This window comes from Sebastes umbrosus, chromosome 21 (genome assembly GCF_015220745.1).
Source record: "Sebastes umbrosus isolate fSebUmb1 chromosome 21, fSebUmb1.pri, whole genome shotgun sequence".
Lineage (NCBI taxonomy): Eukaryota > Metazoa > Chordata > Actinopteri > Perciformes > Sebastidae > Sebastes > Sebastes umbrosus.
In genome coordinates this window covers 21,824,603-21,847,340 of record NC_051289.1, presented here as the reverse complement: position 1 = coordinate 21,847,340, position 22,738 = coordinate 21,824,603, and the positions used below count along the sequence as shown (strand labels likewise).

The 22,738-nt window shown below is 41.1% G+C and overlaps 1 protein-coding gene across 1 annotated transcript in view; it reads right to left on the bottom strand.

The window, feature by feature from the left end:
* Positions 1-7,475: 7,475 nt before the first annotated feature.
* The window catches only part of LOC119480788, a 66,959-nt gene continuing 51,696 nt past the window's right edge, over positions 7,476-22,738 (bottom strand). Inside the window, exons 5-9 of the mRNA XM_037757352.1 lie at positions 20,106-20,195; positions 14,925-15,063; positions 14,510-14,643; positions 13,391-13,599; positions 7,476-10,702 (exon numbers count right to left, since the gene is read on the bottom strand). Of these exons, the coding sequence (XP_037613280.1) occupies positions 9,565-10,702; positions 13,391-13,599; positions 14,510-14,643; positions 14,925-15,063; positions 20,106-20,195 (1,710 nt within the window). The 3' untranslated portion in view covers positions 7,476-9,564. The remainder of the gene's footprint in view (positions 10,703-13,390; positions 13,600-14,509; positions 14,644-14,924; positions 15,064-20,105; positions 20,196-22,738) is intronic.

The following is a 22,738-nucleotide window of genomic DNA, read 5'->3' as shown; positions in this document are numbered from 1 at the left end:
TTCTCTGTCTCCCTTTCTGTAACCTAAATCATTTTAGGACAGAACAGATTCATGCAGTGCTATTATCTAAGTGACAAAGTCCTCTGTTTATTTTTCAGTCTGAGTTAAACCCATTGATTAAATGCTTGCCACTGCAGGTCAAAACACTTGGATCCTCAATGACTCACACATAGGGCAGAAAAGTGCTGTTGCACTGCTTTCTCTAGGGTGAAACTCTGAAGTGTGATTCACCTGTGGCCATGCCACATGACAAACCAGATGTTTTCCATTTGCTGATGAGGGGAAAACACCAGCTGTAGATCAGACAGCTCACAAAGCCCCTCGAGAGTTTAACAACCATGATGTTAAACAGCTCTGCACCAAAACACTTAAGAGGTTTTAGGTTGATATTGTCACATCTGTAGGATGGGAAGCACCTTCTTATTCCAGAGGAAGAAATAGGCAGATTGTTTATGCAGTAGCTAGGCATCACTCAGTCTGAGGGGTCTCACTTCCATGTTGGGGCTCACTTCTCACATATGAAGCAGGGATTTGGATGCACCATTCAGATTTCATATTGCACAATGCAAGGACGAAATAATCAAATCTAAATCATGTCATGTTTGTGACCTGACCAAGATGAATAGAACCTGGCCTGCACATTAGTAAGGAAATAAAATAGGAATGTTTTGAGCTCATTGCTGTGGCAGATCAGTTACATTATGTTGACGAATCATTGTGAAGAAATACCATTTGAATTCAACACTCACTGATACAACTAAATACTCTTTATAAATGTTGCTGTGTTTATAATAGGAAAGATAATTCAACATTTTACCAAAGATGTCCATTTTTCTATGTAGATTTTTAGACATGGCTTCAAAGATGTGATTTAAAAAGACGTGACTCTTCATCAGCTGCAGTGTGCAGTTGTGACCAGTAGGTAGAAGCATTCGCCAGCAGGAGAGACAGCTTGAGCATCTATCCTTGTGTAACCCTCACAGATTAATCAGTCAACTGAAGCATGAACACAACCCGAAACAGACAGTGCTGGCAGTGGCTCCATAATCTCACTGTACTCTCCCCTAATCTCACATGGAAATTATTAGAGCATTCACTAGTCCAGTAGGTTCAGATCATGTTTGCTGGCCTTGCCCCGTGGGATTGATTGTGGGAGTGCATAATAATAATAATAATAATAACATGTATGTATTTGTGGATGCATGTGAGATGCACAGTAGAGAAATTACTGGCTTTCCTGAGACATGCCTGTAAAGCACTTTGTGTGTATCTGTGTGAGAGAAAGTCCATGCTTGCCTGTTTGTTGTGTATGTGTGTGCATGTGTGTACTGTATGACTCACGGTCAGCTGCGGCCTGCATGTCTAGTTCATGAATCACCGGGTTGCACTCAGTAACCTTTCAACTGGCTAGTCGCCCCTGGGCACATACATAAAGCATTTCATTTTAACACTGCACTGAATACCATCACATTCAGCAGTTTATTTTTAAATCCCTAGGACTGAAAATATGAATGTTGTTTCTTCTTCAACTCCTTCCTTTCATCATATTTTTTAGAGCTGTCATTCCCAACCAGGGATACTTGTACATCAGAAGGTATCCAGTTCCCTGGGGGTTGGAAAGAGTGTAGAGTAGCTCAATTTATTTGACAAAATCAAAATTACGATTTTTCTAACACTTAAAGTAGCAGTAGGCAGATTTCAGAATGGCGGTGGCACAAACTTTCTAATTTTACAGCTAAACCGTGCACTACAAGATGAATCTGAAAACATTTGAGGAGAGAAATAGGCATTAACGTAACATAATATTGAATCATATTTGATCAGTGCTGCCTAATTTGACCGTTTGGTCGGAGTTCGCGAGGGATTGACAGCTGGCTTTCATAGACAGCAGATGGACAGCAGACCTCAGATCAACTCTTATTGCTTGTTTTCCTCCGGTCTGTGAAATCTTGCAGATGCTGTTAGGAGCACCGGAGGACACAGAGGCACATGTTTTTTTTCAGGTTACCTGTTTCATGTACTACTTACGTTTTATAGAAATAACTTTTTTTTAATCATATTTGCTCCAATCTCGCCTACTTCAGCTTCAATATCCACATTTTTAATCAATACAATAATATTCAATATCCACATATTGAAGTCAACTGTAACACCCGGACATATAGCGATTGAGAGTGCTTGAAAAGTAGTTAGCAAGCTCGTAGGGCAGAAACAGCTGAAAATAATGGATAAATGATTCAGAAGGAGAGCTAAGTCATGAATAAACAGTTACAATACTTGGTAAATGTATTGTATTGTGGATAGGTGGTTAATAGTTTGCTAAAAGTAATGGATGAATGGTTTTAATAGTTAAAAGCTATGTATAACCTAGGCTATGGTTGAAATAGACTGCTAAAAGTAGGATAAGTAGTTGAAATAGTTAGTTAAAATAATGGATAAATAGTTGAAATTGCTAGCTAAAAGTAGGATAGTTGCAATAGTTAGCTAATAGAAGGATAAATGGTTGTAATAGTTTGCTAAAAGTGCTGGGAAAATGGTGAAAAAACAAAAGTACTCGAGAAATGGCTAAAATAGCTTATTCATAAAGTTATGAATTGTCGGCATGGCTAAAAGTAATGGGTAAATGGTTGAAACATCAAGCTTTCATGTTGTAGTTGTACAAATGAACTTGACAAAACTGACTCAATAGTGTTAAATAACATCCAGTTTAAAATAATTTAAAATTAAAGACATTGCCAGAGCTAATGTAAGTAAAGCAATAAAGCAAGGTGCTGTTTGTTGTTCATTAGCTGATTGAAGAAGTGGCGAGGTTGTGGGGGGTTTAAGGGCGGGGGATTGCGTGACTATCTTCCATATGCTTAGCAGGGTGTGTGTATATGTGCATGATAATGTGCATATATAAGTGTATGTACATGCGTGTCTGTGAGATACCCTGAAGGATTCTCCTCATTGTCACTGGGGGATATGGGGAGAGGAGATGCGGACATTGTTGTGTCTATGTATGCATTGGTGCATCTGCCTATATGAGTGTGTATTAATGTGTGTGTGAGTGAGAGTGGGTGTGACCAATTAGGGCAAATGGTGTGCGGAGCAGCAAAGAGTGGGGTATGAACGGTCACGCAACCTTGCGTGGTGTAGGATTATAGGTCTTGGTCTGCACACACACACACACACACACACACACTCTCTCTCTCTCCTCCCCTCACAGATACAGCTGTCAACAAGCATCAAACACTTTGCTTACACTACAATTGCCCTAAGCGGTCTCTCCTCTCTCTTGATTGGATGCGCTCTTTACATTGTTTTCACCCCTTTTTTCCCATGCTAACTTCTCTTTTCTCACCTCTAGGTTTTGTCTCTTCACCTCTCACACCGTCTGTCTCTGTCTCTGTCTTTGTCACTCTCACCCCTTATCCCCCTCTCTGCACACAGAACCAGTGTCATATGGCGTGATGGCGTGATGGAAGGTTGCGTGCATGCTGATGAATATTAAACATTTAAAGTCAGCCTCATCCACCCACCCACCCCCTCTTTATTGTCACATCATCATCAGTCATGAAACTACAGTGAGACAAAAGCAAAGTCCTCCGTTGGGGAAACGTGTGAGAGAGATGCTACACACGGTTTCGCATGAGTTAGTTGTTACTCACTTGTGAAGAGAACTGTGTGTGTCTGTAAGAGAGACACATGTGCATATGTAATTCATGTTATTGAGCTTGATCCCTGTAAGGCTACGGAAAAACGCTGCGCTCTCCGCTTGTTCAGACTCAATATAACAATACACTTAGTGATGTGTATATTGATTTCCATTATACCTTTTAATATTCAGTTTGTCTATTGAGCAAAACAGAAAGTACTCTATATAGTTCTTGCTGTTAAAAAAACAACAGTTCTTTTGCAGAAAACTTCTTGTAAAGAGTGTTTTCAGGTTCAGAACTATTAAACTCTACAACGCTGTCCGTGGACCATTCATTGCTTATTACTGTATGAATCAGAATGAGATATGAACATCATTTAGCCTTTACTTTTCCTCCTGCATTGTATTTCCCCGCTCATTGCCAACTGCCAGGTAATGAATCTCATTAATTTTCTGGCAGTTACACATAACCTGTCACAACCAGCCCTGCCTTATGGACAAACATTGTTAGTTCTGCACACCACAAACAGCTCTACTCTGCACCTTTATAGACTGGTTCAGTTTTTATCCCGCATTATATCCAATATTTGACATTTCTTAATATCTATATCTCCTATATTTCATTATCCAGGACTATATCACTTTTTGCACTATATTCAAATTCTTAATAGTCCTCTATCTCAGTTGTTACCCTGCACTATATTCATTTTTAACAGTTTCTTCATCTCCTGTTATTTCTTTACTCTGTACTACTTACTTGTGTCTTTTTACTAACATGTTTTTGCACTATGGAACTGTGATGCTCGAAACTTGAATTTCCCTCGGGATCAATAAAGTTACTATATATCTATCTATCTATCTTACTCTGCATGCTATAAGGTAAATCCATAGGAACTCCCTGTTAAGGTGAAATAGATGTTAAGTCTCTGTTTTAGTGAAGGCCCCCAAAAAACAATACAGTGTTATCTCAGGACTGCAACTGGAGGAGGAAGTAGGTCTTAATTGGATAGTGCCCGTTTAAAGCGAAGAGGAAGAGAACAGTTCTTCTATACTGTACTTTCCTGGATTACATGTGTGTACAAAACATCAATGCTGACACATGTGGCCATTGTTTAACTTGTTGTATAGTGAACCAACAATATACTGTTCTCCAGAGTAATTAGCAAGGGAAGTGTACTTATGGGAAGTGTAGTTAAAAATGGAGAAATACTAGCTTTGATATCAATTATCTTTTGACAGTGATATATTGCTAAACATTTCAACACACGAACACATTCATTAGACCAACACGGACATTATTAAAAATGTGCATATTGTGTGGTTTTTGATGAACCTTCAGCTATTGTATCAACTCGAATGTTGTTGTAAATCTATCGAAGGCTATTTTAACCATAGAAGTTCTCTACTATTTTTAAAATCTTTATTGACAGCACTTTTAAAGTTAAAAACATGTGATATTTACATGAAATTACCATTTTCAGGTATCTTTTTCTTAGGTTTTGTTCTATTGTTTCCCTTAGATTATGTAAAAATCAATAAAAAAAAAAAATCAAGAAGCCACATTCTTAAAAATAGGATTATAATATATGGATGTTGGTCCTGGAACTTGCATTTTTAATCACATTTTATTTTTTATAATATAGTTGAAGATCGTAACGGGATTGTAATTTCATTAGTAGTCTGTTCGCAAACAAACAAACAAATAAGATGTAGCGATCTGGTTCTATATGACACCCTCACATGCACACTCACAATCATCCCAATAAGTAAAATCCCCACACTAACTGATCCCTTTGTATCCTGCAATTCCCTATAAGCTATTCTCTGACTGTGATGAAACAAACACAAGCTTCTGGGAGGGATTAGAGAGAGGAACGACGATCGCTGTAGAATCAGTGGGAGAACGCTTGTTCCTTCAAATCAGAGCAAACCAAGTGAGGGACCCACAGCAGGTAACAGGTGCTCTGCACGGAGTACAATTATACAACATCGAAAATCTGCTTTTTCTCGTCTCAAGATCTGTTTGACAGCAGGAAACTGCTGAAGTGAGAAGTGCTGAAGCAAGACTTTCAGTCACTAGCTACACTTGTAGTACAAATGTCTCTGTAGAGGTCAGAGGTCAGGCTCAGCTAAGGATACATGGCTGTATTAAACAATAGATGAGAAAACCAAATATGGTGGCCCAAGGGTAGCAGAACATGCCACAGCAACGTCCCAGGTTTGATTCTAACTGGGGACCTTTGCTGCATGTCATAATCCATTACATACACTGACATTTACTCCAGTGCTTAAGCAGGAAATGTGAAAAAAGTTTCTCTCACTTCCAATCATGCCTAGTGTATAACACATGCATATCATTGTCTTTCTGTGGCTCTACCAACCGCCCACACAATTTAATGATGACAATAAAATCTTTATATTTCTCTCGGTGTAAATATATACTGGACCCAATAGCTTGAATTGTGATAACTAATAGAGCAGTTATTGAATGTCTGTTTTAGTTTCTTAGTGTTACAGTAATGTTACTTTCCCAGTCCCAGGGTGTCATATAAACTGCGGTTTTGAATGTGGCCACTATGCCAAATAGGGCTGCACAAGAGAACACTACTCCTCCAGTCGCTATTCCTGTGGTGTGATTTCAGTGATTATTTTAATGCCTAATTTCCATGTTCCAGTGTTGTAATTGTTAGTCCATCAGCCTTTGCTCTATTCCTAAACCTATATTTTGGGTCCTATTATCTGCAACCACAATACCCTATAGGTTTCCTTTGACCTAATTTACATATCATATGAGAAAAATTAGATGGCTTGCAAATGGCCAGCTAGTTTATAAATGGAAAAGATTTGTATTTCACACTGAAGCTGAATGAACTGATCTATTTGATGGTTTTACACAGCCATGAAAAGCCAAAGGACATGAGTAAATGAGTCTGTATTGAACTGATTTTCATTACTGTGTAGAAAAAATGACATTTTTGGATCCTGAATCTGGCCTCAGATCCACTATAATCTGCAGTAAGGGTGGGTTGTCATTTAATGATCAAAGACCAGATTGTCTTTGTCACAATCCAACTTTTGAATTACTGATTTTTGGAAAAGGGTTAGAAAAATGTTTTGAAATCACTCCTCTGTTCAGAGGGAGGAACACTGGATAAAGAACGCTGTGAATGTTCGGGAACTATTTTAAACCCAATGTGCCAAGTGCATACAATTAACTATCCAGTAGGACATAAGTTCAGCTCTACTGGGAATCCCGAGGAGGACCAGGACTTAACCACAGCTTTTACATCTCTCTCTCTCGTCTTGTCCCCTGCTTCTATTCTCGCCCTACACCTCTCAGTGGATGCCAGCGCTCCCTTGGCTCCAGCCCTTGTCCTAGACAGTGGTGAGAGACTGGTGTCGAGTTCCCCAGATCGTGTGAAGGAGCTGTCATGCCAACTTTACAGCACATTAATCATACAGGCAATGTGGCTAGAGATACTCTGTATCCTGTACTGCTGAGTATTTATTATTAATAGAGACACAAATCTGAAGGATGAGACCACATTTGGTAGACGTGAAAAATTCAAAAGCTACTGAAGAGACAAGGACGTTAACTGAACAATAGAACTTGGCAGTTTTTCATTCTGGAAAGCGTTTATGAGAGCAGAAACCCATCAGATTAGTAGAGTGTACATTATTTCACATTATGTGTTTTGAGCTCCATGATATTCATGTGACATTATTAAAAAAAATTGATATGACATGTTGATATGTTACTCGCCCACCAAGCAGGCAGTAATTTGTTGCCTTGTTTATTATCTCCCTACTGGCAAAAGAACAACACTTCACCCAGAGATTCCATATAAAGAAAAGTCTTTTAATAGTCCCATTTGCAAAAAACACGTAGAAACATCGGAAGACATTGCATATGTACACTGTGTTCGCTACCTTGCAGCTACCTCCTCCATGAGACAAGTCTTTTTTTTAACAATTATCAAAAAATAGCGAGAAAAAAAGCCATATTTATTTACCTTAGTGAAACAGAAAAGCCTTCAAAACTGTAGTTTTTTTTTTAAATTATACACTTTTGCCTCTTACAATAAATACGAATCATCAAACATTTATTGAAATGAACACACACAGAGAGAAAAAGACAAATTCAAAAACAGTGACACCATGTACAGTTGTGCGTGTTGACTCAAAAACCTGTCTGGGTAGGCTGAACTTCAACTGATCTACTCCCAGTAGTGCAATTTAGAAACTACAACAACGGTAGCTTCACAGAACTGAGACTCTAACATTGAATCAATTTGGTGCTTTTAATTCATTTTGTGCAAAAATATTGATTGTGAAAGACAAAATGTCGACATGATGTTTTTCGGACTCAAGAGACAACATGAAAAGTGTATATTCATTTCAAAGGAAATGTGTCGTATCTGCAGTGAGACAGGCTGTATCGAGTTGAAATGCTGATCTTGCCATAAACACTAACTCAAACTGTACAACATTAGCCTTGACATAAAATTACATAAATTATTTGTATGTTCGACGAGGAGTTTCATGACTTAATATGATAAAATGATTGTACATATTCAAATAAGAATCAACATCGAACCTTTTAACAACAGACTGCCTTCTTTTCCTTCAATTCAAACTAACACTTCTACCTTGTCCAAACAAACCTTCAACTGATAATCAATATAGTCATTTAACCGGCGCATACCATCTTTCTTATAGGTCCAAGTTCATCTTAGGTCCTGCAATTTAAAGGGCAACTCTAGTGTGATCTTTATCTCAAGGAGGTCAGAGCCACGAGCACACACTTGAACCACAGGTGGTGGTGAAGGATTTGTTTCCCTACTTCCTGTGTCCCCTTATGCATGACACCATGTGTGTGATCAGTTTCTAGTTCAATGAACAGATGTAGTGAATATACTTAAAGCTTTGGCCAATAGTTTTACATGTTTTGGTCCACTAACTACAAACGTTTTCCAAAGGGTTCTGCATTTGCAAGGAGGAACCATTTTTAAAAACTGTCCCTGGTGGTGTGGTGTATTCAAGGATGCTCTCACAAAAGCACTGTATGCTTGGAAAGTCAAATTCAGGACACAGATTTTGAGTAAACAAAGATGTTGTGAAAAAGATAAAGTGGATTTGGTTAAAAATAACTGCTTTTTCTGCAGCTGCTCAGTATTAGATATCACAGTCCTTGGATGCAGAAATGAGTGTTTTCAAAACAGACCCTAGTTGCAAACAAATCATGTAACTTTGACCAAACATTTAAAACATTTTACTGCAATTGATTAAGTTTCAAGTCTCTGAAAGTTGATTTAATACAAGTCTAAAATGCATAGAAACCACTAAATTCCATTCATACATCACTGGGGGGCGGTAATGAAAAAGGTAGGCGATTCATAGTTAAAGCACTAAAACATGCAAAACCACAATCAAAGTTGTTACCACTGACTCCTAAGTGTGCTCTCATAATCAGCCGTCTCCCTTGATAAGCCCGGCAGTCGGTGTAAGTCATCTCCTGTGTACAAAAAAAACGTCTTTTTTTTTACAGCAAAAATCTTTGTTCCTCCCACAAAAGCCAGGTGTACACGACACATAAAACAAAATGAAATTGTGTTTTCTAGACATAATTTGTCTCATTGTCACTAAATCCAAAAGTGCTAGGAACCAACTACAAAATGTATTCCTTAAAAACAAAAATGATCTATCCATAAACTGGATTCAAAGTATTCTTTTTTTTGATTGTCACAACACTAACACTAGAACCTGAGCCTTGTTTTGTGACCTCTTCGTCAAATAGAAGAAGGAGTCATTTAAATGTTAACATCCTGGGAATCCTTTCTGTAATGCTGGTGCATGTGGCTTTAATGCACACTGATTGTTTGAGAGTGTGTGTGTGAAAATATGTGGTGTGTTTGCACCAATCACTCTTATGGCATATAAATGTAGGGACTAGACTTGTGGTGTCCTGTGCTCATAACACATGGCATAACGTTCCTTGGACCAACCATCATGGACTGGTTTATGTCATGAGCGTTCTCAGACCACGGCGGGGAGTCCATGGGCTCCCGCTTGATCGAATGGACCAGGCCGTGACCTTTGAACTCGTAAGTGCCGTGCTTGTTGTAGTCCGGGTGCATGTAGGCCTTGTGGGGGTCCTGTGGGTAGACGTGTGAGTCCATGAGGTTGATAGATTGGTTGCTGCATAGAGAGTCTGAGTGAGAGAGTCTCTGAGGGCTAAACTGGTTGTTATCGTTGTTATTGCCCAAGTTTTTGTCACATTTTAACAGACGTGCGTTTGTGTTGTTGACTGCATAGTTCTGATAGTTGCCGTTGTTGTACGGCGGGCTGATTCCTGCTTTCCCTCGCTGACAGGGCGAGTACTGCGGATCGTAATAATCTGCCTCTGATTTGAGATGGACGCCCGAGCTCTGGTCGTACACCCCGTTACCGTAGCGGCGGTCGATGGCCTCTGGGTCGCGGCAAGCCCAGGGTCGCCCGTAGGCGTCGCAGCCGTTCTCAGAGTCCGAGTCATGCTCTATCTTGATGGGCTGCATCTCGGGCATCAGGTGGCCGTCGTAGCATTCCCCGTAGCCGTTCTCGTTCTTCACCAGGTCCACGCAGTACGCGTCCGGGTCTGTGGGGATCTGCACGTTCCCGTAGAGCTTGGAGACAAACACCTCGCCACCTCTGCCGTTGTGGCAGCTAGGGGAGAGGCGGTATGGCTTCCCGTACTGGCCGGCCTTGTTCATGCGGTTAGATGGGATGTAGCCGACACCCTGGCCCGCTCTGAGGGGACCCGAGTTCGGCCGCAGAGGCCAGCCGCAGCCCAGGCCCGGGCTGACGCCTTTATGGGTAGCCATGGTGGACTTGCAGTAGTTGAGGGGCTCCTCCTGGTTGTAGTAACCCTCAGGGCGGTACTTGAGGTTGTCTTTGGAGAGCGGGGTCCAGGGACTGTGGTGACCCCGCTGGGTAGCGCCAGGAGTGGGACAGGAGAGGAGGAGAGGATCTGCGATGTCACCCATTCCTCCACTGAAGGAGTGCCTCCGGAGGTGTTCCCCTCGCTCTCTGTGAGGGAGAGGGATGGCGTGAAAAGAGCCGTGGGGAGGAGAGAGAGAGGAGAAGGAGATCATTAGTCACCAAAGACAAACCAATCAGTGCAGATTAGTCCTTGAGGACTTTCAAGAAGAGCTCTTGAAATATCATTGATCCACCCTGATAGTCATATGGGAATGTCCACAAACTGAATGTTTTTTCTACTGATTGATGAGTGACTCAAAGCCCAAATATCTAGGTTTGGTTCATTTAAGTTCATGAAAGAGAATCATCCCAAAAGTGACTCATCTTTTCCGGGATTCATCTCATCTGAAAATTGAGAACAGAGTCAACATCCATTAACCCAAAGATCAATGATGGGCCGCACTCCACGTTTACAAGCAGAACAATGCACTATATCTTCATTTCCTCTTAAAACCCTGAGTATTCATTGAGGCCTAAAACACATCACATTTCTAATCATACAGTACATATGTTTATTGATATGTAAGTGGAAGCTTTCACCCCGAAGGGCTCGAGATTATTAAACATGAAACTAGTGTTTACACATGTAAAACAATACAAATGTAGTTAAATTCCACCAAATGGATTGCGTTGAATCCAGTGGCTTTCTTTACGCCAGAATAAAACCCTAAAAAAAGCAAATGTGGGATATTTGAAGTGTGTAATTGTTAGTAATGAGAAATCCATCACTTGGGGTCAGCTAATGTTGGCCATTTTTCATGCTGTCTGAAGATTATTTTAGAAGAAAACCACATTGTTTGTCAATGTGACTTGAACCTTTTGCTGAGGTCATCAAGATTAGCTTATATTATTTATTCACACTTGCATTTCATCACTACATATTGGATATACTATAATCCTTATTATGAAAAAATGCCATTTCAAACTTCTGGTTTTAATGGCAAATTTGACTTTAAAACATGTTTTTTTCCTTTTTTCACCACTTTGGCCGTCTTCTGCTTCTCTCTGCTCTCTCAACAGGTCATTTTCACAGCAGCGATTTTGATTAGAGCAGGACAAACACAGGTGTAATTGATCAAGTTAATTATGGCCATTTAGTTGGGACAGGGCCAAAATGTTATTAATTACACCTGTGTGTTTACCCTGCAATGACATGTCAAAATTAGGCTTGCTCGAGATGAGCGGCGCCTCGCCTGGAAAGTAGACGAGATCAGGCGGCAGCAGCAGGGGGCGGGGACTAAAAGCCGCGGTCAAGTCGGACAGTTTCCAGCCGTTTCCAGCAGCCTTCAAAGAATTTACAGGAAGGCCACCTGTAGTTTGCAGACCACGTTCAGATTTTATTTATATTTGTTTGTAAATCTATGTGGAAATGTGCGTGTATCTGGCATTGGATTCTATCCTTTATTATTTGTATGTCTGCCTTGTTAAAGTACTTTGTAATGAGCACTATAAATAGCCTTCATTATTATAATAATTATTATTATTATCAACCACACAATATGTTTTTGTTAACAGATGAAACCTTCATTGCATAACATGAGACTAATAACCTATAATTTAGTGTTAAATAATACAATTACACAGAAAGTTCGGACTTTCTACAACACGTGGTGTTTGCTGTCTGGTCGATTCTGAGGAGCCCTGGCTCATCTCGAACGAGCCTATTATGTCTGTTGTGAAAAGGGCCTCTGGGATCATTAAACACTATAATGACGAGATAAGATAAGATAGTAACAGTAGCTAAGGCTTTGGAGTAGTATTATCCCTTTGGATCCTGGCAGCAATTGTCTATTCAGCAACATTACTTATGTAAATACACACATTTTCAAGTATTGCCTATTGCGTTATATGAGAAGATGCTCTTCATATTAGCTAAACACTGCAGTGCCATGCATATTGTACATGGCACTGCAGTGTTCTCATACTGAAGACTCAACCCTACGAGCTTCCGACCAGCCAACATGCTGTCCCCTCAGAAGTAATTGGTATTTTTTCTCACGAAACCTGGATGATGCTGAGAAGGAACGAACAGCAGAGGGGGTGGTAGGGCTCTGCTCCCTGACTACACAGCTCAACTCTTGGCCTCTCAGCCTCCCAACGTTGTTAATGATGCATGAAGCACAGAGGGCCTTATCCAAGCTGAGACATGTATTTGCTCCTAATTGGCCACAGGTAAGGCATCCAGCACTCGTGTGGTTCGGTGTCAGAGCCTGCTGGGGGAGGAAAGGGCTTATGTTTGTGTTCATAAAGCTGTTGCTGGGCAATACGTCAGTATCTCTAGAAAATAAGCTCACAAATAAATAAATAATACTTGAGGACTGATGGCCAATTAGTTTTTCCTCACTTTAACACTGTTTTGAATATGTTTTGTATACCGTTGCCTCATGGATCTTGCTCAAGGCAGTCACTAAGTATGTTTTTACAGGGACTCTGACGTAGTTGGCCCATATGAATTTTGAGGACAACTATGTATCATAACTTAACTAATGGCTGTGGCCTTTCAAGGTTTTGACCTTTACTTCTAGCTCCCCCATCAGGCAAATCAGTGTAATCTCTAGGGGAGATAACAAGCTGCCAAAATGCATCAAACCTCAAGTTTTGTGTTAAAAAGCTTGACCTTTAATTACAGTACAGCACCCCTTATTAAAACAATCAGTAGGTTTACACTAGGACACAGTGTGAATATACATCATCCCTCCAACTTATGTAACTTAACTTATGTCTGAGTTCTCTTACCCATGCTCCAGTGCAGAGATCATCCCTCCGCCTGGTCCCTTGTTCTTCCCCCGCATTAACATGTTCTTCATTTTCATCTCGGTGATGGAGGGCAGTAGGAGGGGTACACCTATGCAGAACAGGGCCAGCTGGGGAGGCATCAGAGCCCCGGAGCCTGACTTCTTTTTCTGACCATGGAGGAACTTCAACCGACCCTGGAACTGCATCGTCTGGGAGAGAAGAGAAGAAGATATTCATAGGCTGTATCCAGTTATTTTTTAACAGTCTTAAATGTTATTTTTCTGTGCATGTCCACCCATGGATAATATAGAATATATTTTTTTTTTTGTATTTAAAAAGGTTTTTAATTTGATTCCAGGAAACACTAGAGAGTGTCGACATGTCCTGAAACATGCTATAGGCCTACAGTCGAAACACTGTGTGTGTGTGTGTGTGTGTGTGTGTGTGTGTGTGTGTGTGTGTGTGTGTGTATGTAATTTAAGAAAAAGAACCATGCACACACTGGTAACCACCGCAGCTATGCTCAATAAAGCTAATTTAATTTAAATCTTGTAACAGGGGAGGAAGATTCTCTGACCATTTTATTTGCTAGCAGAACGAGGACATTACATTAAAAATGTTTGTGTCTTTAGCATCTCACCAGTATTTGCTCACTACTTGGCTACGAGTGCTTCCAGTATAAAACTGCCATCTAGAATTTCTGTTGTGCAGCCAACGTCAGTGCAACCAGAGTGGACTTGGTGACAGTGAACTCTAATGACCCTGATGAAATGGTCCAAACCCATATTCTTATTGCTCTGTCATCAGGACCTCGAACTTTTCCACTGCTGTTCTCCAAACCACTCTAGTCACAGCCACGAAGGATGAACCAGGCTCCTATTCTGCTGCTGTGTCCAGACACACAATTACCTCACAATGCCTCGCAATACAACTATAAATAACTGTACACACTAAGATTAAAAATGAAGTACCAAAGGGGTCATAACACTTTTTATAGGCCTGGGTCTTCTCCCAGAATGTGGGCAATATTTACTCTCAATATTCATTACATATTTCTGCACTTTTCTATGTGCATTGAAAACTGAAGTTAGTGTTTGCAGTTTGGTTCAGACCACTCACCAAGAATCCAGAGGTGCTGTCCAAGAGGCAGCGGACTCTGGCGATGAAACATCTGTTGAGAAAGCAGGAGAGCTCAGGAGGAATTCCCCCGGCCTCTGGAGAATGGAACAGGCTGCTCACTACAAAGTCCTCACCTGAAATGTAACAGAAGAAGATGGTGGAGGAGGAGAATAATTTAATTTGAGGTGCAATGTGTGGCAAACCTATAATGTGCTTCAGGAAAAAAACACACAACGAGCAATCAATAAAAGATAAAAAGGTGCATCTCCTTTTACATTTATCTGAGGATTTCTGTCAGTGTATCAGCTGCTATACTGATGATATACTCTAGATCTGCCCAACCGGCAGAACTTCAAAATCAAATCGTGAGTTTGCCTAAGGGAACTGGTTCATCCCTTCCCAGTAAGCTACCCACCAGTTCCTGCAGCGAGCTGGCCGTCCTGGTGTGCTGACGTCCCCTGTGGAGGACACATGGCCCAGTGGAGCTGGCGTCTGAACTCCTGACGGTCGTCTATGTGGATGTAGTCGAACACGTTCTGGTGCATCACGTCAGTCTGCGGGGAGAATTGAGAGGAATTTAGTATGTTTGTCGAGGAAATTAACAGTCAGGCACAGACATTTCTAGGTTTAGGCTCTTTGTTTCATCATCTCCTGGAAGTAATAAGAAATATGAGATTACGTGTGCACGCTACTGTCCTTCAGACTGACTTTGGAACACTGTGTTTTACTGCCATCAGTGCAGCTGGTAGCTGCTGTTTGGAGGGGGGGATTCCTGTTGTTGCTGCTCTGATACACTTAACCTGCCTCAGGATTCCCAGGGAGCGCGCTAACTTCCCCCCACCGCACACATAAGGACCGTACTGTACACACAAAGTCTATGGAAGTCACAGAAACATACATGCACACTTGTATAGATATATGTCTGCACACACAGGAGCATTTACTCAGTACAGTAAGAGTCTAAGGGCTGCTGCAGGGCCAGTGAGGGCAGCTGTGTTTGTCAAACATCGCGTGACACCAGCTCCCGAACAGCAGTCCAGCCCAGCTTGCCCTCCCCATCCACACACACTCACACACACACAGAGAGTGAGTCGGGTTCCAGCCCACTCTCGTCATGCCTCTCTCTCTTTTCCAGCAATAGCATTGCTTTCTGTCATTCCATGACAGATTCCTCACTAAAATGTTCAACCTTCTCCTCTTCCCTCCTCCCTGCGCTCTCTCCATAATTTTCCACACTGGTGGCACGCGAGGGTTTTTGATCGCTTGCCTCCGAAAACACAATCTGTTCCCACCGTCTTCGGCGGGCGCTTCGTCCTGTGGTTTGGTTCCCTACCGGCAGTCAGGCAGACAGACGGATCGAGTGACTATTGTTTATGTTTCTCGTAAAAAACACAAGAGAGGAAAAGACGAAGGGAAAAAAAGAGAATAAGTGATATTTTCGCTGACCTTCAAAGGCTAACAAATGGGATCAAAGGCCAGTGGAGGTTTTCTGCTCTTCTCTGGGGCTTTCTTGTGGTGCTACTTAGTAAAGCGTTCTCTTTTCTTTTTTTTCTGTGGTATATTAGGGATAAGTGTCCTTCTGACTACAATTGTGGGCTCAGAATTATGTGACATGTTGTCAAGGCCTTAGAGGCAAACTGTGTGACTTAAAAACAACCAATAGCTCCTTTGCGAGAATGGAACATGTGGGAAAGGCTAAGAGGATGTTTTGGTGACTCTGAAATATAACATTATGAGCTGTGAGTAGTTCTTTTATGTACTGCAAGGACAGACTGTTCAACAACACATTCTGGCACATTTTGGCTGCTTTGCGTGCTGGGATGCTTTGGCTCTTTCTCATGAGGATGTACTGTAACGTATGATTTTGAATTTGTTGAATTAAAAATATTGATGTGGAACGATTATGAATAGAACATGTCTTACATATAGAGTACTGTCACTGCTATGTTCTGTATACTAAAAGGACCTGTTGTTGTATTAGCATGACTTGGTGAATATGATTGTTTATTTGGACTATAAGATAAATTGCCATGACATTTTGTACAGACATGCATGGTCCCCAGAGGATTAATCTTGCAGACGTTGGTGATTCCCTGATTTTTCATCTAGCAAAATCATCAACTTAAAATTTCACTTTGTGCAATACTTTGGTTTATGACCAAACACCTACAAAACGAATGACATTCCCATCAGCCTCAGCTGTACATTGTATTTAGTCTTAATTAGCAAATATTAGCATGCTTCCACACTAAACTAAGATGGTAAACACGATTAACAGTATACCTGTTTATTTTCACCATGTTAGCATTGCCTTTGTTAACATGCTGACGTTAGCATTCAGCTCAAAACACCACTGTTCCTGTGTGCTGCCCATAGACTGTATATAAAGATGGACGACATGACAGCTCCCCAAAAGTGAAGCCAAAATATCTCAATCGCCCCCTGGTGGCTGGCTGCAGTATAGGTCATATAGCCTGCCTCCATGTTAGTGGATGGGACATGGGCCAAACTAAAAACTCAAAGTGCACTTCAAATACATTTTTCTCAAAGATGGTGTCATTTTAGGTAGTTCTTATCACGCTATCACGTTCTTATGTTCAACTGTTAATTTTTCTGATAAGGTGGTTGGTATGGTTTAAATGAGTTATTTGATGCTATAAAAAGGGGGTAGTCACCTAGCCGGAGGCTCGGGAATTGTACGAAAGAGGAGATGTAGCATTAACTTTCCATAACTGTCATGAGTCTGTGTAATAGAACATGTGTCAATTTGATCATAAATGTAGTTATATAGATATTATGGCTAATTGTTGTGTCTTTCTAGCCAAATAGCTACCGTGGTGCTAACGTAGCAGCTAGGTTGCTCACACTAAAAAGCTGTGGCAGTACTCGACTCGTGATTGGCTTGGGCGGGTGTGTGGACGGGACCTCAAAACCGCGGATCCAGCCCCCCATTTACTACTGCACAGACTCTGGTTCCAAATGACGTCATAATTTCAAGATGGCAGCTCCGGTATTCGGGATATTTTGGCTTCACTTTTGTGGAGACACGTCGTTAGCATGGCCGTGGAATCGTAGTCTTATTTATATGAAGTATATTGAACAGTTTTCTGTCTTTGTTTACACATGCCTACACACACATTTTGTGCACCTTAATTTCCTTTGTCTGTCTCTACTGGCTCACATACCACCCTGTACACACACACACACACACTTAGGCCTATGTGCACAAGGACACACACTGTGGCAGGATATTTCAGATTGCTGTGGTTTACATGTCGATTTCATGGCACTGGGTTACCGGCCCCGTCTGCTTGTAAGCCAAGTGGGAGCACCGTAGCAGAATAATTTCTACCCCAAAGTATCAGTGTGTGTGTGTGTGTGTGAGCAGACATGAGGGCAAAGGAGGGATTTTAACAGTGAAAAGCACTTTATTCATGGTTTTGAAGGAGGGCGATGATTTCAGCATCGCAGGACAGGCAAGCCCGTGTTGATATCATCCATAATTAATGACTGGCTGGGTATAGCCGCCGGAGAGGAAGGAAGCTAAACCGTTGGTGACTTATCAGTGCCCGCACACACACAGACATATATACACACACACACACAGAGACACCCATAGAGTGTATGTCAGGGTGAAACGGAGGTCTTCACCTTCCTGTGGCCTCTTAGCTGTGACTTAGTGGGTTCACTCTGCCCTCTAGACAGAGTTATCAGGCAGCAGGGAGGCAGACTGAAAGAGAGACTTTTAGTCTGGCTCATTAATCGTGGGATGCAAAGGGAAGAAAGTAGAAAGTATGGATGGAAGAGAATAGATCAGCTGAGGGAGAAGAAGGGGAATGGTGAACTTGCAGAATAATGGCAGAGACCTCTGACTGAGAAGGGCTATGTGAGAGGCTTCCTAGGGTGGATATATGAGCTTACCTTTGAAAAAGGGACATCAATAGGTGTTTCAATATTTTGAAAATTGTGACATTTGTTTGATTACAAATTAATTTTATAATAAATCAAAGCTATTGAAGAACTAGTTTTGGTTAATAAGTTTATTCATACTCTTGTTGAGACTAATGATGAGATGAGAAGACCACTTGAACTAGACCAGAAACAGCGGGAAACATCTCCAAAGGTAACAAAATCCATCTGCCAGCACCTCTAAAGCTCTCTAATTAACACGTTATATCTCATTTGTTTCATCTGTTCATCTGACATTTTATAGTTATGGTTATGTACTAGCCAGACTCTCTCTTTGTCAGGAGCAGTAACTTCCTGGTGTACAACCAGAGGAGACAAAGATGCAATATATTAATTAGTACGATTATTATATAAATATTACCTAAAACTGTATATTCAGAGACAACAAGACCTCAACAAAAAAAATTATGAATATTAAATAGGGGTGTAACGAATCATCCATCTGGAACGATGTATATCGATTCAATGATTGAATTCAACAATCTGATATCAACATATCAAAAAAAAGAAGTAGTAAAGGTAGTTACGTAAGGGAAAGCATGGAAAAGGAAATAAATAAATGAGCAAGTAAACATAATTAATGTAATAATAATAATAATTATAATAATGATAACAGTAGTAACAATGACAATGCCAAGGAGGACGCCGCCCCGCCCACTGGCAGCGAAGCACGATGTCCTGGCAGACTTTTTGAGACAAGCAATTATCGTATCATTGTCCAAAGAGTCAATATAATATCGTATCATGATGAAACTTGTGATTTACACCCTTAACATTAACATTGTTTTTGCATTTGTAATATTGGCATTTGTTATAGTGTTTGCTACCAGGTGCCTAAATTCCTGAAATAGTTTTATGGATTCAGGTTACATAAGCCTCAGGCACAAGCTTATTGGATGAATGACAATTAGTGAAAAACATGATAGGTTGGGCTAGTGCTGTGATCAGCTGAGTGAAGAGGGAGGAACTAACTACACACCTCTCTTTCCAGAGAAATGCTGCACATTGTGGTTTGGAAGAACATCAAGGCCTTTATGTTTTCACCGGCGTTGGTTTGTTTGTTTGTTTTTCTGTCTGTCTGTTAGCAGGATTACTCCAAAAGTTCAGAATGGATTTGAATGAAGTTTTTTGGAGGGTTGGGATGTGGCACAATGAACAATTCATTAGATTTTGGTGGCGATCTGGATCATGATTCGGATTCAGGATTTTTTTTTTTCGTAACTGATGACGCCTTGATGACGCATGACCCCGCCTTCTTCCTTCTGAGAGCAGAGGGATACGTGTGTGGATGTGTGGTGAGACTCCGAGGTGCAGTGGATGCTGCTGGCCGTCAGCGGTAGATGACGGGATGGGAGACAACGTAGTAACGTTATACAGACATAACAAGGCTGCTGACTGAGAGAGGCATCCGCCGATACGTTACACGGAAACACACCGTGTTAATAACAAGCCGACCACCTCACGGTACCGCCGGCTGTGAGCTGTGATCTGTTTTTAAAGTCAGGCACCTTGGCCGAGGTCTGCGCTCTCCGAGTGCCATTCTAGTTTGTTATTTGATATGTTCATCATACAGTATTATACCTTACAGCTTTTTACATCTAAAATATATTCTAGACGTTCAACTCACCTGATGAAATCCCAGATAGTCCACAATGGTTGACGAGGCATAGAATACCATCCCATCGCTGCTCACCACCAAGGCAAAGCCTGTAAGAGACTAAAGCGAGAGAGAGAGGAATCAGCAGTGACTCAGGACAACTCATGCAGCAAATAAACTCAAGTGCAAAAATACATAATTGACAAACACTAACAACAGCATTTAATCGGTGCCATCTTTGCAAAGCTAACTTTAGATGGCATGAGTGCACCCAGCAGAAACTCGGTATTATTTACGACCCAACTGTGGTTACAGTCATTACTGTACATTTATTTATTTTTTTAAAGCAAAACGCAGCCAGAATTTGACTCTCGCCAGGCTTTTTATAGCACATTTATATCATTCTTTCCATAATTCTCAGAACAGCAAATAACAGTAAAAAAAAGGAACAAAAGATCGAATAATACTGGACAGCGGAGCAGGAATGAAAGACAGATGGTTATGGAACCGAGTGGGCCAAATAAAACATGCTGATTTGTAATGCAAAATATTGCTTTTGAAAGACTTTTTAGAGTATTTTCTGGTGGTATTTAGATTCATGGTATTTTGAAAGCAGTTAACTTGAAGATGACATACACACCAATTTGCTCCCCTTTAAATTTATGTATTTCACAAGTTATAAACTTTGATAATGAAGTCTGTTTGACGTGCAACATGCTTTGATTTGTGATACCAAACACGTTGATTAAAAGCAGAGAAACCCCAGACACAAACACAGACTCGCTTTCCCTCTATACACACACACATGGGGGAAAAATGTGTTTGGCCAGCGCAGCTTACAGAGACAAGTGTTGATTAAAAAGAGGAAAATTTAAATAAATACATAACTGGCTTTGGTCAAATGAGGAGGGAAGGATTGGATTGAGATGGAAGCAAGAGAGTGAGAGAAAAAAGAAAACATGGGAAAGAGACGTGGTAGAGGGGGGGAGGTCCTCCAGTGTGCGTGTGTGTACGTGCACAGCTGTGATAGCGTGACAACTGCAAGGCTACTTGACTTGCGTGACTGCTGCTGCCAGAGTCTGTCATCTCCATTTTACTGCGAGACTATGCAGGTCTTCCCCTTGAGTGTGTGTGTGTGTATTCTATGTGGTATAGTATATCCCTGTGGCCTCTAAACTCACACTCACTCCCCCTCACTTTCTCCTAACATTGATCTGATTGCCTTAGCGAGCAGTGTAGTGCTCTGCTCACTGCAACACGCTACATCCTAACCACATAATAGACTCTGATACCTGTCTGTGAACACAGCAATTACTCCAAGAGATACTTGAGTCATACTGTGACAACGTAACGCTGTGACAGAACAATATCCGGACTATGATATGACAGTATGTGGGAAACATATATGATGAGGGAGGAAGGGATGCAGAGATGGGAAGGTGACTCAGGGTCTTGGCGGTGTAGATGCAGATGTTGTTTGACAACTTCAACTGGCACATGTTCACAACATCCAAGGGGGCACACAAACACACACACACACACACACACACACACACACACAGCGCTCTGCAACAAGCACTCAAACATAAATTACGCTTCCACTTTAGTTCGCAAACGTGCACTTTTCCTGATTTTGAACCTGACTCAGCACTTACTAAGATCAAAGATCTGTGTTCGAAATGAACATGGGGTAATGTAGGATCAATATTGCTTAGTATAGTCTCCAACATGCTTAATATATTGGTCACTTGGGGCTGTATAAACATCTGGTAACAGCATATCAGGGCCAAATCCAATATATTTTTAAAACAACGCTTTATGTCCAAAGCCAACATGTCAACGTTAAAAATATGAAAATGTCTGGTTTAAGGATCAGGAATTTGACTTTCTGGGATCTGTACTGTATGGAAACCTTGTGTCTAGAGAGCGATAAGTTGTTTAGGGGACATAGCATTTTGCTGTGTAATGTCGCCCAAAGCTGTGATATTTCTTGTCCAGTTAAAGGGACTGTATGTAAGCTTTTACGTATGAACGTTTTTTTTTTATTGTTTTTTTATTGCCGATGTGTGAACAGGTTGTAACCTAACCTAAACAAATAAAACCTTCGCGACTTTCTGGGTTTCCTCTATCAGCCTGTAGGCTGCTTTTAATGTGAAGAACGCGGGACGTTTTTTCCTAGAAAATCCAACAGATGTGATGTCATGCTCGCTCGTGAGTGCCTTAATTTTCAGCTACGCTTCAGGGCTAACAGTGTGCAACGATAGCTAACGTTCGGTTAGTAATTGAGTCCGCTAACGCCAACAAACGACCAGCTCCCGCCACAACTCTGTCTCCATCGCAAACTCCACAGTAGCACAAAAAAAAACAAAGTTATATCTAGTGAAGCCCGTATTACAAAACAGGACTAACGTCCGGGGAAAATTAGGATCAACATCAGCCAGGCCTTCGATTCATGGAGGGACCTTCGTTTGGTTTTGGGTATCAAAACGGACTCCGAGTAGGCAAAATTCCTATCGGACGGATAAGCTAACATTATTGCCAAGCAGGTGAAATATATAGTGATATTATGGTTTTAGCAAGCTAATGTTGCTTGTCAATCACGTTCAGTCTTGTGTGTGTCGACTCACTGCTTTGACCGATGCTTGTTTGCGTCTACGTAGTGC